The 18,513-nt window shown below is 46.1% G+C and overlaps 1 protein-coding gene across 1 annotated transcript in view; it reads left to right on the top strand.

The window, feature by feature from the left end:
* Positions 1-13,557: 13,557 nt before the first annotated feature.
* Positions 13,558-18,513, top strand: part of CCBE1 (collagen and calcium binding EGF domains 1) — a 167,861-nt gene continuing 162,905 nt past the window's right edge. The window contains exons 1-2 of the mRNA XM_048502595.1: positions 13,558-13,936; positions 14,235-14,315. Coding sequence (XP_048358552.1) covers positions 13,794-13,936; positions 14,235-14,315 — 224 coding nt within the window. The 5' untranslated portion in view covers positions 13,558-13,793. The remainder of the gene's footprint in view (positions 13,937-14,234; positions 14,316-18,513) is intronic.

The following is an 18,513-nucleotide window of genomic DNA, read 5'->3' as shown; positions in this document are numbered from 1 at the left end:
CTTTTGCTGCAGACGTGAGGAAGATGGAAACTGATTGCTTGAGTGCAGGAACGGCCTTTTGACAGAAAACATTCCATATTTACCTTCGCTGTTAGGAAAGGAAAGGGGGTGGGGGGGTTTCAAACATATATTTTACATTTTAATCTAGAAAATAATATCTCGCCCATCAACTAATGTTTCCTGTTTTAGGTTCAACGAACTTTGAAGTATCCAATGCTTACTGGAACATACTTCAAGCTCGGTCTTCTTTTGTGTTGTTTGTCTCACTGATTTTCCAGTTCTCCAGACTGTCCAAACCACTACTTGAAATGTTTTAAACCTCAACAATTCACTGCACAGTACCCAGGCCAATAATCAATTTTAAGTGAATATGGAGAAAGAAAAGTATGATTTATTCTAGCAAATATTTCCTCTCTTTTCATGGGCTGCGATCCTGCATCTTGTTAGGCTGCTGCTGAATCCAAGCAAACTAAATCTCCGTCTACCCATTACAAAGTCCCTATGCTGTTCCCCGGCGAACACAAGGACTTTATAATGTCTTGATGAAGCCTAATTGCAGGGGCGTACTGCTCAGGGGTACTTATGGTGTCAAATGCCCCTGGGCTACGGCCATTTAGCCCTCCCCTCCCCCACCATGACCAAACAACATTTTTTTGCACCATGTCTTGAAGTTAGTGCATGGACCTGGGGGGAAGAAGCCCCCCCCCACACACACACACCACTCCTGTCATGACAGTTAGATCATGGTGATCATATCCTATCCAGCAGAGGTATGAGTCAGCAAGAAAGGAATGATCTGACAGCTAACAAACCGGTTCTAACCAGTTTGAAGTGACCTTTACAATGATTGGTTGAGCCATGTATATAAGCAACTGTATTGTACTGTGTCTGTGTTCCTTAGGGAAACAAGTACATGGCGAAGCACTTTGTTGGACTGCTTAATATTCCTGCTTATTCTACGTTGTATATAGTTACTTGTACATAGAGCAACTCAATGGTAAAAGCCTTCTTTTGAAAGAAACAGCTGTGTGGAGTTTTTCTTCATGAAGGTGGAGGTTTGCTGTACAAGACCACTTGTTCTAGCATCTTGATCAAGAAACAATAACCTTAGGTTATACGAAGCCTGCTTTGGGAGAGTGACATCACTCAGCTTCAAGGCTTGAGCAGACTCACTTGGGCCTCTTCCGCACATGCAGAATAAAGCACTTTCAACCCACTTTCAATGTTTTCTGCAGCTGGATTTTACTGTGCAGAATAGCAAAATCGACTTGCAATCAATTGTGGAAGTGCATTATTCTGCATGTGTGGAAGGGCCCTTGGCAGAGGTGGGATCCAGCTGGTTCTCACAGGTTCCCCAGAATGCCCAGCCTTGCCCAGCCCCATTGCCGCTATACCACAGTTTGAATCCCACCACCATGGAAACCTGTTACTAAAATTTTTGGACCCCACCACTGGCCCTTGGTCTCTCTATGCTGACCTTTCCTAATAAGACAGATACTGTTTCAGCATAAGTGGCAGAGAATGAGTAAAGCTGATCCTGCACAACCAATTTTTAAATGGGTTTCATTCCTTATAAAGGAACTCAATTTCCCTCTTCCCATTTCCATGCGTGCGATGCAGGAAGCGGAGCCCATGGAAACAATCCGGGTTGCTTTCCTGCCTTTGCACAGAGATGCTTCTGCCAAGTGTCCCACAATATGATCGGCTGCATCTGTGTCGCTGCACCTGTGCAACGTGCCAAATTGAAAAAGAAAAGAAAAAGGGGTCTCCCTGCAACGGCAGGACAATGGCAGGCTGTTTGCGGGGGAATGGCTCCAACCTGGCATTTTGCAAAAGGATCACTGGTTTAGTGATTTTTTGGAAATCCCTGGTCGAGGGAAGTAAAACAGGGGAGACACATTTTGGGGACCAGCCTGTGTGAAGTCCCCCCACCCTCCAAAGGTTTATATAGCATCCTTTACCCGTTGGTGTTTGGAATATGCTGCCACAGGAGGTGGTGATGGCCACTAACCTGGATAGCTTTAAAAGGGGCTTGGACAGATTTATGGAGGAGAAGTCGATCTATGGCTACTAATCTTGATCCTCCTTGATCTCAGATTGCAAATGCCTGAGCAGACCAGGTGCTCGGGAGCAGCAGCAGCAGCAGAAGGCCATTGCTTTCACCTCCTGCATGTGAGCTCCCAAAGGCACCTGGTGGGCCACTGCGAGTAGCAGAGTGCTGGACTAGATGGACTATGGTCTGATCCAGCTGGCTTGTTCTTATGTTCTTATGTTCTTATATTTGCCCTGTGCAGAATCCACCTAAGAGATACCTTTCATGTGATGTAATTTCAAAAGGATTTCATAGGTAGATTGGAGATGTCAACTGTCTTTGATGATCCTGGTGATGTTTATTTCTATATAACAGTGGTGGCGAACCTATGGCACGGGTGCCAGAGGTGGCATTCAGAGCCCTCTCTGTGGGCACATGCAAAAAGAGCCCCCCCCCCCCCCCGACACACATCTAGGTTGGCTTGGGCTGCTGGGCTCGGTTATTAGCATTAAACCTAAGACCTAGTTTTGGGGAAGCAGTGTAGGTTACTCTGTTAAGCGCTGTTAAGCCCCACTGATTTTCATGAGACGAACTAAAGCGTGATCCTTTACCTGGGAGTAAGCTCGGTTGCTGGCAATGGGGCTTGCTTCTGAGTAAACAATCCTAGGGTTGTGATTCAACCGTTCGAAGAGTTGCATGGTTGCTTCAAAGCAAAGCCACCGACTACCACCAAGGTTACTCCCAAGTAACGTACGCCTCAGAGCCAACTGTTTTTTCTAAACTAAAACCTCAGCATTCAGGTTAAATTGCTGTGTTGGCACTTTGCAATAAATAAGTGGGTTTTGGGTTGCAATTTGGGCACTCGGTCTTGAAAAGGTTCGCTATCACTGCTATATAAGGAGCAGCATGGCTGCACTAGACAGTCAGAGGTCTCAAAGGACAGAGAGAGGGAAAGAGCTCTTTGGACAAAGATGAGAGATAGATCCTGCTGTCACAGATTGCTTTTAAGCAGTGCTGTTTCTTTTTCACGATTTTCAATAGATCTTTTTCATGTTTCTAAAACTCACATCTGGAGCCTGAATTTGAATTATTTCTTCTGATTCAGCTGGTCATGACACAGTCATCTCCCACTACCAGACTACGGTCACATAGTTCAGAAAACCCACAACAGCCAGTGAATAAATAAAAATCACTTACGTGTCCTACTGGTGTGCTCTACACACTCTTCTCTCTACTCCATATGTGACTGCATTAAATGCGTACACATGGATCTCCTTATGGTTTGGCCTTGAGCATGATACATCTCTTACTTACCTCTAGCAGCTGGGAAGTTGGAACAATAATGAAACATAGAAGGTGTATTTGCTTCACAGGCTTTACATTCGTAGTCATCCCCAAGGAACTCTGGGATTTGATATTTTGTGAGGGGAGTGAGGGAGAAAAGAAATGTAATACAAAACAGGTTTTTGGTGGTGCATTCTTCAGACATACAGTCAGCCCAATCCCACAATAGAAGCAACAGACAATGGGAGCAACATGCCATCCAACTGGCTGAAACATCTTGAGATAATAGGATCCCTCTGTCTTCCTCTGGGGATCTAGTGAGGTGTAGGGACTGTCCTATCACCTTTCCCATTTGATCTTAACTCAATGTCCCTCCGCACCACAAATCCTGTTCTTCAGGGCTTTTGTCCTTGGTGAATTCCACAAAGGCCAAATCTAACGGGTTTTAGATGTGATATAAACCATTTGCGGGGGGCGGGGGGGGGGATTTGCACAGGTCCCATTCCCCACGTATGCAAACGCTACATGCAAAGAGCCATGCAATACACCTGGAACAATGAAGGACAATGGAATAGAAACAGTATAATATGTTGTGTAAACTGGATTTCAGAATTAGAGATTGCTGAAGAATAAATAATTCAATACAGCCAAAAAACAATGAGAATGACAGTAAAGGTGTTTAAAATGTTCACAGGCAACTAAATCAAAACCTGACTAATTAGACAGAAAGTGTCCTTCCTGCTGAATTACTATGTCTCTTTTCTCTTATGAAAATGCCCTCTTAGCTGTCCTGTTTTTCACATTCTGTGAAATGATAAAAGTGTTGGAGCCGTTCTTATTTTTTTTGAGTCAACATGGCTGGGAGGGACCTCCAACACAGATATCCCTCCTGTGAATTTATAGACAGTTCCTTAAGCTATTGTGGGTAATAGTTGCAGATAGACTTGTTGATTCATTCTCATCTGGATGAATCAGGAATGAGTCCTGGGTTAGTAATTTTCTTAGTAATGCAGATAATGCATCTGTGCACAGAGGTGGGATCCAGCAGGTTCTCACCAGTTCCCGAGAGTGGGTTACTAATTATTTGTGTGTGCCGAGAGGGGGTTACTAACTGGGTCTGCTTTTCTGTTAGAAATTCCATTAGGTCCAAAAATCATAAAGTCCTGTTGTTTCCTATGTGGCTGGTTAGCAAAGGTAGAAAACGGGATAATTCTCCCTGTTGGGCTGTTTTAAAAACATGTTTTAGAAATATGGTAAAGTTCCTTGTTTAATGAAAGTATTCTTCTTTTGATTTCTAGAAACAAAATTAAGTATTTGAAAGTATTAAGTATTTGACAGGCAGTCAATTAGAGGAGAAGTAGTTGTTTCCGTTGGCAGTAGACGATAGGACTTGCTAGAATGAGTTTAAATTATGGACAGAAAGATGCCAGCTGGAAATTAGGAACTTTTATTTTACAGTCAGAGTTTTTTACAGTAACAGAGAAATTATCAATGCCCCGCCCCCATCATGCCCGGCCACGCCCCCATCGTGCCCCGCCCAGCCCCATTGGCGCTACGCCACTGTTTGAATCCCACCACCATGGGAACCTGTTACTAAAATTTTTGGATCCCACCACTGTCTGTGCAGGTGAGAATCAGTCATTGAAGCCTCGAGGCCATTTGGAGTCTAAAAATAATTAGCACCAGGAACTACATGCATTGCCAAGTGAAACAACAAATGTTTCTGAACCCTGGACCATTTTGCAGTAATGGTATGCGATATATAACACCCAAAATGCTATTATTTAGGAAAACATATCAGGCAGCTGTAATGCATTCAATTCATCTTTAAACAGCCCCCGAGAACCTTTGTTGTCTTGCCTTGCGGTTCTGCGGAATTCCTTGGCTCCTCTCTAAAAATATTCCCAAATTTCATGTGCGGCTTTTATAGATGGTATATGTGTTTGAATTGTTTAAATAAAATGCAAGACACCCCGATGGAAAGAAAAACAGAGGATCTTCACACCAGAAGAAACTCTGTTAAAATTTGCTACAGGGAAACCATAGCCAAAATATTTCTGCCCGGGGCAACGGAGATTCCGACTGTTCCTTTAAATCTTGGCACATCTCACAGCTTTTTGGGATGAAACCCCTGTTCCCTTAATGGGTTTTGCTGTTCATCTATTACAAAACAGATACAGCAAGATGGTATCCACATCTTTTACATATTAGTTAGTAATACGATTACCGATTGCAAAACATTCCATTGTGTTATATCACATTATATAACATTGCTGGAGATTTATTTATTTTTTTACTTTACCCTTTATGCTAAGGCTGCATTTATTATATTGCTTGCAATAATACATTGATTAGGGGAAAAAGTGTTTCCAGAGTGTTTATTTTTGAGGTTTACATCTGCTAATCCATCTGGAACCAAGAGAACTATTTGGTTGCTCATAATCAGTGTGTTTGAAAAAACGGGACCTTTGTTAATGTTTTTAAAAAGTAAATGCTGATAAAGCACTTGTTGGTTAATTGCCCACTGCAGGCTGACTCCCTGCCCTTGTCCTGCTCTGGTACAAAAAGTCACGCCAGAAGTGCTCTCGCGTGCGCAGGGCAAAAAGAAGTGCATTGGGGCAAGAAATGTTGCCCCAACGCACTTCCTCTCTTGTCGCGCCGCAGAGAGGAAGTGCATCTTGGCAAGATTTCTTGCCCCAACAAGCTTCTGGTCCAGTGGTGGGATCCAAAAATTTTAGTAACAGGTTCCCATGGTGGTGGGGTTCAAACTGTGGCATAGCGCCAATGGGGCTGGGCTGGGCACGACAGGGGCGTGGCCGGGCATTCCTGGGTGGGGCATTCCTGGGCGAGGCTGTGGCAAGGACGCAGCTGCTGCGCCGGTCCTTGGGCGGGAAACGAATGCCGGTGCACCTCCTGCTAGACTGCTTCAAGTTCTGCGTGCTACTGCTGAGAGGAGGGGCGTAACTAAGGCAAAAACCACGTGGCAAAATCACCAATTAGTAACCCCCTCTCGGCACACACAAATAATTAGTAACCTACTCTCGGGAACCTGTGAGAACCTGCTGGATCCCACCTCTGGTCTGGTCCCATCACGCTGCAGAGCGTCAGTGGGCAATCGGCCATTGTATACCTATTCTCTGTATTATTTGAAGTCATACAGAACTTTGTGGGAAGAGCAGATGTTTTTGACTGACAAAGAGTTCTGTGGAGGGTATATCAATATAGTGCCCCCAAAAAATTAAAAAGAAAACCACTTATCGCCAGGATTCGCTAGAGGTGGGGGAGGAGAGGGAGTAATTCAACAACAACAGTCCAGTCATTGACAAGGGAGCTGACTGTGGAGGGGGGAGAGTGGACATGAAGGAAAAGGTGAGTCAAAATGGGCTTCCAGAAGAAGATTGGGTAAAAGTGGTATCAAAAGAATCAAGGGGGAAAAAACACCCCAGGGAAAAAAACCCAAATGATATTACATCAGTTTATGTGGTTTCTGAGCAGTCCCTATGTCCTCTGTGATTATATTGAAGCAATAGCGTGGGATAGGTGATTTAATTTTATCATTCACTTTGTGCTATCCCACCTTTATGTTAAAAAGTAAAAATGTTCTTCGGCTGCTCAGCTTGGGAACCACTCGGCCAAGCAGAGATCTGCTCTTAGAAAACACCAAAATAAACCCTTTTCCTCCTTCTCTTTCAAGAAAACAAAGAAAAAACCTTAGGCACCAGAAACTGTATAGCATTAAAAGATGAAAAATATAGTTTTTATTAACAGGAACACAAAAATGGTTTTGGCAAAGTCATAAATGTTATAAAACAAGAAGCTAGTAAGTTGAAATGTTATTATTTACAAGTATTTTCTGTAACTTTCTTCACAGTTGTTACAGTTGAGTTCAGGTCACTAGCTTAATTCCTTCCAGACGCTGCACACTGTTCATAATACACAGATATGCACACACAAAAGTATAGGTGACACAATATGCAATTTGTCTTTCTATTAATTTGAAAGGCCTTCAGTTTATCCTCAGGTAAGTATTCCAAAATAGTTTCTTCAAACACTGACTTTTAAGACAATCTCTTCTAGAGATGTCATGCCCACACATTGCTTAACTGAGAAGGAATTCCAGCTATCCCTCAGAAAGCCAATTTCCTCTCTATATTAAGATCCCCACTACTCTCACAAGCATCATTGCTTAATATCTGAGTGGGGGTTCTCCTCAGAGAAAACTACCAAGCAACCCATATGTTTAATTAGTGTCGCTGTTTTGTTAACACCAGGGACTTGGTACAGATTCCATATTTTAATCTGACCCTTCAGTCCCTCAATCAGAGTAGCTTAAAACCAACATAGAACAGAGCCCCTTTGGCACACACACGTTCACTCTAATCAGAATTCTCCTCAAAATCTCATCTCACAGTCTTTAGGACTCTGCTTTTTGCAGTCAGTAAATCACAAGCAGGCCTGGCTTAACTCTTTGTGGACTGCAGTGCACCTGCAGGAAATAAGACTAAGGGCTGGAATTAGTCACACCCAGCATTAGGATTCAGAGGTTACTGTATGAGGTTATGTTTAGTCATTACAAATAGTAGCCACTGGTGGAACTGTCATCCAGGAATTTGTCTAGTCCTCTTTCTATGTAGTGACCATTGTTGTCTACTAGCATTGAATCTCCTGCCATTTGAATATACATTGACACTCAAAAACACTTGTTCCCCCTGTCTTGGGCCTGTTGCCCATTAACTTCATTGGGTCACCCTGAGTTCTAAACTTATAGGAGACAGAGAAAAAGGTCTCCTTGATTCTCTGTATACCTGCCATGCTCCCATTATTCTTTTAAATGGAAATGCTCCAGAATTTTTGCACAGGAAAGAAGAAGAGATTGGATTTATACCCCTCTTTCTCTCCTGTAAGGAGACTCAACGGGGTTTATAGTTTCCTTTCCCTCCCCCTCCCACAACACCCTGTGGGGGGGGGGACTGAAAATGCTCCAAAGAGCTGTGACTTACCCAAGGCGACCCAGCTGGCATGTGTTGGAGTGCACAGGCTAATCTGGTTCCCCTGATAAGCCTCCACAGCTCAAGTGGCAGAGGAGGGAATGAAACCTGGTTCTCCAGATTAGAGTGTTCCAATCCCTCAGTTATCTTAGTTGCCATTTTCTGCACTGACTCTATAATGTCTTTTTTTGAGATACAAATAAATATAAATTGAATAAAATGATAAAATAAATAATAGTCCAAATGAGGATGTTCCCTATGTCTTTACAGGGGCATTACAATATTGGCCCTTTTTTCATTTCAATTGTTTTCAAAACAATCCTTTGCTTGTGTAACCCCCATGCCCAGAATGGGTTGGCCCAGAATGGGTTGACCCAGTAAGGGGGTGGAGACTCAGAGCAGCAGAAAGGCTGCAAGAGCTCTTTGCAGAAGACAAGGCTACCAGACTCGGACCTTGATTTCTATAAGCCCTTAACACCTTGTTAAGGTAATTGCAATACTGTTGGGAACTACTGGGAAGGTAGTTGTTGTTGTTTTGCTATGTTGTAAATGTTGGAGTTTATTGTTTCAGGGTTTTCTTTTGTGGTTGTAATGGGTGAGAGTTCTCCTGGAAACCTTCATCATGTTGCAACCTGTTCATCAAGCCCTTGGAGTCTTCAGGAGCCAGCCAACTTGCAAAGAAGAATTTGGACTTGGCAATATCAGTAGACTGTAAATAGAAGGACTTGAAATGCAACCTGAACAGGACCTTGAATTGTAACGTTAAATGTTGATGTTTTAAAAGTGTAAATTGTAAAGGAAAGTAAACCATTTTGTTGTTTAAAAATTGTTGTTGCAACTCATTCCAAGTACTGCCCCACAGAACCCACAAGCTGAGGTTACACTTGGAATTTGCCTCTTTTTAAAAATTGGTGATTCCACATGGGTCAAGCAAAATAGGCCCTTTTAAAAAACATTTTTTTTTGGGGGGGGGGGGAGTTCCCACAGAACTTGTCCCTCAAATGCTTCTAACCCATTTTATTGGCCAGAACCTGGGTTAAATGAAAATCACTAGTGACTTCCCCCCCTTTAAAATGGGTTTTAAATGCTTCCTGCTTGCCTGCGTGCCTAAAACTGCAAAGATTGCCATGCCCTTATATAAAGCAGTGGTGCGACCGCACTTGGAGTACTGTGTCCAGTTCTGGTCGCCACATCTCAAAAAGGATATCGAAGAGATAGAAAAAGTGCAGAGAAGGGCAACAAGGATGATTGAGGGATTGGAGCACCTTCCCTATGAGGAGAGGCTGCAGTGTTTGGGACTCTTTAGTTTGGAGAGGAGGCGGCTGAGGGGGGATATGATTGAAGTCTATAAAATTATGCATGGGGTAGAAAATGTTGACAGAGAGAAATTTTTCTCTCTTTCTCACAATATTAGAACCAGGGGGCATTCATTGAAAATGCTGGGGGGAAGAATTAGGACTCATAAAAGGAAACACTTCTTCACGCAACGTGTGATTGGTGTTTGGAATATGCTGCCACAGGAGGTGGTGATGGCCACTAACCTGGATAGCTTTAAAAAGGGCTTGGACAGATTTATGGAGGAGAAGTCAATCTATGGCTACCAATCTTGATCCTCCTTGATCTCAGATTGCAAATGCCTTAGCAGACCAGGTGCTCAGCAGCAGCAGCAGCAGCAGAAGGCCATTGCTTTCACCTCCTGCATGTGAGCTCCCAAAGGCACCTGGTGGGCCACTGCGAGTAGCAGAATGCTGGACTAGATGGACTCTGGTCTGATCCAGCAGGCTAGTTCTTATGTTCTTATGCATGAACTACAGCAAGCAGGAAGCATTCAATCCCCACCCGCTTCTGTTCACCATTATGGTGAACAGGCAGTTGTCATCAGAGTGGATACTTTGATAGGCAGCTGCCATGCCATGAAGGCAGGTGGGGGTGGATTCTCAGTAGGGGGATTCTTGGGAGGTGGATTCTCAGGTGGGAGGATTCTCAGCTGCACAGTTCACACGGAAACACAGCGTTTCCATGCAAACCGTGCTGCCTTCTGCCTCCAGAATCCCAGCAATCCTGGCTGGTCCCCGTATCCACTGTACAAATGGTAGCTCAGTCAACTGAAACAGGTTCCATGAACCTGTGTTGTCTGTGCGGAATCAGCCTGAGTCAACATTTTCATTGAAATATCCCCTGCAACTCAAAATCACTTTTCCTCTCGGTCAGTTCCAACCCCTTCAGTATATATTTAAAGTTAGAGGGTTTCGCTGATTGCAGATCACCTTGTGCATTTCTATTTCAGCCTGCCTTGGAACACCACCTTTGGCCTTGTAAGTTTTGCTTCTTGGTCTGCAATATCCAGCGTCTTCCTGACAAGGAATGATGTCCCATCCAGTGTGTAATAAATAATAGATAAAATGTATTCCCTTGTGCAGACCTCTCTCCACAATCATTATCTCTGAAATCCTTACGTGGTGCAGTGATCGAGAGCAGGTGCACTCTAATCTGGAGAACCAGGTTTGATTCCCTGCTCTGCCACTTGAGCTGTGGAGGCTTATCTGGTGAACCAGAATAGCTTGTGCAGTCCAACACATGCCAGCTGGGTGATCTTGGGTTAGTCACAGTTCTTCGGAGCTCTCTCAGCTCCACCCACCTCACAGGGTGTTTGTTGTGGGGAGGGGGAAGGGAAAGGAGATTGTTAGCCCCTTACAGGAGAGAAAGGGGGGTATAAATCCAAACTCCTCCTCCTCCTCCTCCTCCTCCTCTTCTTCTTCTTCTACCACCCTATAATGCAGATGAGTGCCATTCCTATATAACACATGAGGGAGGGGGCTGTGAGTCCTTGGAAGTGCTGACATTTGAACCAAGATCATAGTGAGTTCTCTCAGTCACTCAGCTACGCAGACTCCAAGGGCATTCTTGGCTTTGATTGTCATTTTGCAAGTTCCAGGACCTGCACCAAAAATATCTTCTGGTTCTCATGCCTGGTACAAACTAAGTCCTGCCAGCTGAGCCGTGGGACTCACTGGGTGGCCAGGGGACAAGTCACTGTTGACCTGCCTATCCTGCCTTGATGCCAAATTAGAAGCTACCCTCGAGGCTCTGCAGTGGGTCTTTCTAGCTGCCTTACACCCACCAGGCCAGCTGATTGGCACCCTCTCAGGCAGAGAAAGGGTTTTTCTCAGCTGTGATGCTGGTGATCTAGATCAGATGCCAGGAATTTAACTTGGAATCTTCTGCATTTCCTTTACCACTAGGTTATCTGATCTCAGAAGCTAAGCAGAGTCCAAGGACTCTCAGGGTTGTGGCGCAGAGGAGGCAATGGCCATCCACCTTCTAACCTCTCTCGCCTTCAAAACCCAGCAGAACCGCCATAAGTCAACTATGACTTGACGGCACACACACCCATGGCCCCCGTTGGTCTGTTTTTACAAAGGCAAAAAAGAAGAAGAGTTTTGGATTTAAATTCCCCCTTTCTCTCCTGCAGGAGACTCAAAGGGGCTGACAATCTCCTTGCCCTTCCCCCCTCACAACAAACACCCTGTGAGGTGGGTGGGGCTGAGAGAGCTCCCAGAAGCTGAGACTAGCCCAAGGTCACCCAGCTGGCGTGTGTGGGAGTGTACAGGCTAATCTGAATTCCCCAGATAAGCCTCCACAGCTCAGGCGGCAGAGCTGGGAATCAAACCCGCTTCCTCCAGATTAGATACATGAGCCCTTAACCTCCTATGCCACTCCTACATTCTGCATCATGTTTTGAGCTTAAGAACAACACATCTCACACAAATTATTATTATCCATAATGTGTTTCCCTGTTTTCAACCTCCCTCGGCTGTTATCCTTGGTAACTAAACTGATCCTGCGAACTGTAGGGATTCCCCAGTTCTCCTAAGCAAGTGGCCGCACACAGACTTGGTTCATGGAGATCTCCATGTATCCTGGAAACATCGAGAGAAAAGGCTTACTCTGAAGGGAAGGGCTGCAGGTCAGCAGTAGATTGTGTGTTCCTGCATTGCAGGGGGTTGGACTTGATGTCCCTTGGGGTCTCTCCCAACTCTGTGATTCTTTGGTAAATAAAAGCAAAACCTACTAGTTGAAGAAAGCTGGGGGCACAAGTAGTATGGAAAGGAAGGAAACAATAAAAGCATCAATACTGTAGGAGAACTAAAACTTTAAGACTGTAAAACAGTGAAATTGGGTAGCTGGAAGGCTCTAGCTATCAAATTAGATCATTAAGGCTGCTTTATTCCACGCATCATTTCAAGCGCCACTAGACAGAACTTGGCCACATTTGTGTTAAGTGTCTTCATGTGCGTTCCTTCTGTCTTCAGTACAGGCAAGACAATGACCAGGCAGTCTAAAAAGAGGACTTCCTTAAAAAAGAAGAAGGTTTTGGGGCATCAAAACAACACCAGAACAGAGTTAGAGTCTGACTGGGGCTTCCAGGGAACTAAGGAGGGAATCCAGGGAAGGAGCTCTTCAAGGGAGACCCCAGTCCGGCCAAACTTCTAGGGAGACCCCAGGACCGCTTCCCAGCCCCTCCTTTCCAGACCTCACCGCCACTCCTGCCCTCTGGCGATCTCCTTCTGGAGACTCCGTTTCCGCACCCTCAGCCCCCTCCGAACATCTGGCCACCCCCCGTGTCTCCGGCTGCCCGATTCTGCTACATCTGGCGCTCTCCGCCCCCCCCCCCCGCGGCCCCGTCCCGTTGCTCACTCCTGGAAAGCTCATCCCATCCAGCCGTCCCGGGTTGGGAGGTGGCTCCCCCCCCCCCAACTGGCACCCGGTCCACGCAGCCCACGGGGTCCTGCCTACACCTTCCCGCCCCCCCCCCCCTTCCCCGACCGTCTTTTGGCCAGAAACCTTTATCCTTCTCGGAGAATCCCGCTTTGTGGAGGCGACACTCTCAACCCGCTCTTTTCCAAGCTCCAGCAGCCTTACATGCTTCGGGATCCCCTCCATCCCCTTCCTTCTCCCCCGCCCCTATAGGCACCCCCCCCCCCAACCGGGTCGCCTGCCCCTTTCCCTATTTTGAACCCCCACCCCCACCACACACACCCCACTTCTCCTGCAAAGGGCACCTCCCGGGGTCCAGTCCCCCTTGCCCCGTCAAGTCCCCCCCCCGCGCCCCTCCGCAGCCGGCTCCCCCTTTCCCCCGGCAAGCCAGCCCCCCCGCGCCCCACTTCTGCAGCCAGCCCCCCTCCCCGCGCCCCTCCGCAGCCGGCTCCCCCTTTCCCTGACAAGCCAACCCCCCCCCCCGCCGAGCCCCACTTCTGCAGCCGGCTCCCCTTTCCCCTGGCAAGCCAGCCCCCCCTCCCCCGCGCCCCTCCGCAGCAAAGCCCTGCGCGCCCCTCCGCCTGTCCCTCCCCCGCCTCGCCTCGCCCGTCCTTCCCCCGCCCGCGCCGTCCCGCCAGTGACTCCCCCTGGCCGCGGGCGGCAGCTCCCCTTCGGTCTCCCCCACCGAGCGCGCCGGCAGTCCGGGGCCGGGCGCCGCGCAAGAGCCCCCCATGCTGCTGCTGCCGCCGGGCGCCGGCGGAGGAGGAGCTGCCAGGCGGAGGCTGCGCTGCGGACTCCTGCTGCTGCTGCTGCTGGCGGCCGCCCCCCTGGGCCACGCGTGGACCTACCGCGAGGAGCCCGAGGACAGCGACAGGTGGGTGGGGGCGGCTGGGGGGAGGGCGGCTGCGGGGAGACGCAGGCAGGGCTGGGCCTGTGCTGTCTTTCTGGCCCCTTCCCTTCCGCACATTGCAGAATAAGGCACTTTCAAGCCGCTTTCAGGCCCTTTCCGCACATGCACAATAACGCACAGTAAAATCCAGCTGCAAAGCGAATTGAAAATGGATTGAAAGTGCGGAATAGCACCATCCTCTTGCAAACCATTGTGGAAGTGGATTGCACGTGCGGCTGAGGAACCAGCAGCTTAACCCGCCCTCCTCTTTCCCACCCCGCAGGGAAGTCTGTTCGGACAGCAAAGTCGCCACCACCAAGTACCCGTGCCTCAAGCCCGGCGGCCAGCTCGCCACCTGCTTCAGGTCAGTTGCTCTGGGCCCTGAAGGAGGAGGAGGAGGAGGAAGGAAGAGAGGGCACCCTCAGGCCGAAGATGCTTGGCCCGCCTCAGCTGGGGTGGCCCCCAGACTGTGAAATGGACTCTCCTTTCCGAAGTGTGTCAAGCATCGTCTTTATATGCTTTCAGAAAATTTCCCCTAAAGGAATGGCTTTTCCCTCTCACTGTTTTAGTGGCATGATGTATTTTTTTAAATAGGTTTTATCGCAATGTTATGAATCTTTTCACAGGTTTTACTGTGTGTATGTGTCACTGAAAAGATTTTATTGTTTATATGTGTAACTGTTTTTGTTGTATTTGATTTTATGGTTTATGAGTTTTATGGTGGTACCTGCCCTGAAACCTTCAGACATAGGGCAGGATAAACACACAGTTTCTCTCTCCCTCTCTCTCTCTCTCTCTGTCTCGCACGCACGCACGCACGCACGCACGCACGCACGCAAGCACGCACCCCCGCGCGCGCGCATACGCACACACACAGAGTTGCCTCAGCTGCCCTGGAGGTGGGGAAGGACAGTGGCATAGGTGGCCAACCAGCCATTGTGTGGGCAGAATGCTGACCTTCGTGGACCTTTTGACTTGACCCAGCGTGGCTCTTCCAAAAACTGTCAAGACCGGAATCCACTGGCAGTTATGGGTTCTCTGGACCATGTGGCAGTGGTCTGGTAGTTTTTGCATCTAACATTTTGCCCGCATCTCCGGCTGACATCTTGAGAGGCATGTGTCTCTGAAGACATCAGCTGCAGATGTGGACACAACATTTGGAGCAAAAACTTGAACCCCCCAAAGCCAGTCTTCTTCTTATGTTCTTAAATGTATTCATGGAGGAGAGGTCTATTGGTGGCTGCTAGCCATGGCGATCAAAATAGTAGTCACTGGGGGATTACCAGTGCTAGGAGGCAACCTTGAGGATCTTGCCCACTCAGTTCTATTTGTTGGTGTCTTGGACCAGTCTGTTAAGTAGAAAGTTGAACAAGATAGAGCATTGGCCTGGTCTGGTCGGCTGCCTCTTACGTTCCCCTCCTTCCAGCAAGTTAAATTTCTGACATGGCATGCCAGCAGCATCTATATCTTCATTCAGCTCACTCTATTTTTTAAATTTCATTTAAATTTTAAGTGTTTGTATCCTGTAATTCTTCACTAGTTTGAAGTGCTCCTTCTATGAAAGTCACCTTACAGGTAGCTCCTTCCCTCCTTACTGGTAGTAAAAGAAGCTACATGACTCATTATTATTGATCAGAGAATCAGCATTGGGGAAAAAGTTAACGTCCTTTCCCCAGAACTGTGGCTCCAATTCATGTCAGCCCCCGCCCCCCGCCCGGTGTGTGTGTGTGTGTGTGTGTGTGTGTGTGTGTGTTTAAGGCCAAATCATGTATTACACTTTCCCGTAGTTTGCTAAGGGGATAAATGGTTTTCTCCTATAAAATACATTTTACCTCCTTCCCTCCTGGCTGTTTTCCCTTTAGTTATAATTTTGCTATCAGAAATCATTGTAACATAAATCTCAAAATACGCTGTCATGTATCCTGCTTTAGACGGAGGACATCTCTCCATCCTAAGGACTTTTTCTCCAGTTTTAAGTAGCTCTTCCACTGCAGGAAAAGCAACACGTTTTTGGAAAAAGACTTTGAACTTTGTTCAATGGAATGAAATAAAATCACTCTGTCTCTATCTTAGACTTTGTTAGAATTTGCTAGCTCCACTTACAGAAATCCCTTTGCGTACTCCTCTATCTTTCTTCCGTGATCAACACCTACAGCAATCCTATTATTTCTAATATAAAAGCCCTGTGGTATCTTGGAGAAATAGTAAGCACGTGGTGAGAATTTGAACCTAAACATGTTTCTTTGGAAGGCAATCCGAAGCCCTGCATATACTCAATGTTTCATAAATTGTACTGAAAACAGTGTGACTTATTTCTGGGTGAATTAGATTGGTTAGGAGGATTGTCTTTGCAGGATTAATTGATTTAAGCTGAGTGCATGTCAAGACTTCTCCCACATTCAGTTTTAAAGTGTACACTTAATACCAACAGCACAAACCCAGGTCTGTCCTTCATTAAGCATTCTTATTTTTGCATTCAAGTCACAGCATTGAATAGCCCCAAGTATGCAGAAGATTAGAGCTGCCACTTTCGAGATTATTGCTGGTTTATTGCTGTAAATTGCCTTCTTGACCTCCGGGAGATTGGTGTTGCATTAATACTGTTGGAAAAGCAAGCTGTAGATTGCTGCCTTTCCCCCTGGGATGGTGCGAGAAGAGATTTTGGGTAACTTTGGGATATTGAGGAATTCCTTTGAATGAATTCCTTGTCATCGTTTCACACTCAGTGCAAGAAGTTGTGAGTTTGTTGCTTCTTTTCTTCTCTGCATTGCAGCAAAGCAACGGTAGTCTTAGACCCCACGGCAACACGCAGGCAAATGCTACAGCAATGAAGTTGTTAATGTGGAAGCTGTTAACTACTGCTGTCTGGGAAAAAAAAACAGTTGCAAGATGTTTGGCATGAGACCCTTTGGGGATCTGATGAAGTGTTGTCATGTAAAAGTGGTGTGATTACAACATGCAACGCAACAGTGTTTTCCGCTCTCTTCTTATAATGTCTCGTTGCAGCTTGGTGTATAGTATACTGAAGGGCCACAACCTTCAACTGTATTGTGTACACAAATCTGTGTACCCATTTACCTGAGTTTCTGGCGTGTAGTGAACTTACGCCTAACTAGGAAACGTACCTGGCAACTGTACCTATTTGACTGAATCTAACTTGGTGTGCTGTGATTGGGAGAACAGAGATCTGTCATAATAATTATACTGATTAGAACTAGCGTACTAGATAGCAATTATAAATATGAAACCACCGCCAGTCCTGCTGCTAGTATCATCGACACACAAACAACAACACTCCTGTGTTGAGCCAAACCATGGAGTGTTTTGTATGTTTGTATTGTTCTAGATTATTAAAGCACCTTTATTATGTGTTCACATCACTATAAGTAAATGGTTTATCTCTGTCATAATCACAGGAGTTTGTAGTTTTAAAGATGCTAGTATTTAAGGGATGAGATGTCTGCAGCAACACAATACACGATTTATAGATTGTGTTTCACTATGAAATCGGCTTTCGTGTTGAAAGGTAACTTTCGCAGAGACAGCTACCAGCTCTCTGCTGTGTGGGGATATCACCACATTGTAGGGTTCAAGTCCTACAAAGTGGGAACAGGGTTGTAATAGTGAAGGAGTCTGACAGTTTATTCGCACATCCCTTTGTGTCTCAGATGCTCATGTTGCATTTTGGCACCTTAATATACGAATGAGAAACATGCTGTCTATAGGGCTGAGCAACTCTTGTTGTTCTTTTGCATTTCATATGAAACATGAAGTGCTTCTGTTGAGCGTTATAACAGTGTTGAGTTTTCTGACATGTTTGCGTTTGGGGTGGCATTGTCAACGGTACCCTGCCTGCACTTTGTATCTGGTGGTGTCTCTCTGTTATGCTAAGATGACGCAGGAAAGCTTGTGCTGTTTTTCATAGTTGTGGCTTGTGTTATGCGGTTGTCAAGCATTGTGAACCGTTGGTGGGAAAGTGTGAGGCTAATCTGTTTCTGTGAGACTCCGCGTGCGCCTTCAGAGAAGTTGATTGTGCTGCGCATGTAAACATATGCTTCAGGCTGGTCTAGGAGATGTATGACTGGTTTAATGGCTTGCATGCTGTTTATAAAACTTGTTAACTAAATCCAGGCAGGCAGCAATGATTAACTTCGGAAAGGGTCTATCATTGTGGCCTCATTTTTTTGTTAAGCGTTTAAAGAGAGCTGGGTTTTTTTCTTGGTACAGAAAATGAAATTATATCAACACCGTGTGCTTGTCGGCTGAAGGTGCACCCGGGTTAAGCAAAGTTCCTTGAACATGGCTGTAATTCAAGATCACTCTTCTGATTTGCTTGTTCTTTGTAGACCACCTCACTTTTTTTAACCTTGGGCACTGCACGGGTAAACCTTTGCAACACTTCCATATCAAAATACAGCTGCAGTGTTTGTCTTTGTGGCTGAAATCCGGCAATGCTAAACACACACACGCAGGGATGAATCGTGCACACAGCCAGGGGAAATCTTGGAAGCACTCACCGTAGCGAACATCTTTCTCTACTGAAGAAGGAAACTGCTTTTCTG

The sequence above is a fragment of the Sphaerodactylus townsendi genome, linkage group LG07 (genome assembly GCF_021028975.2).
Source record: "Sphaerodactylus townsendi isolate TG3544 linkage group LG07, MPM_Stown_v2.3, whole genome shotgun sequence".
Lineage (NCBI taxonomy): Eukaryota > Metazoa > Chordata > Lepidosauria > Squamata > Sphaerodactylidae > Sphaerodactylus > Sphaerodactylus townsendi.
Note: the sequence above shows the minus strand (reverse complement) of the source record. Positions and strands in the feature narration are given on the sequence as shown.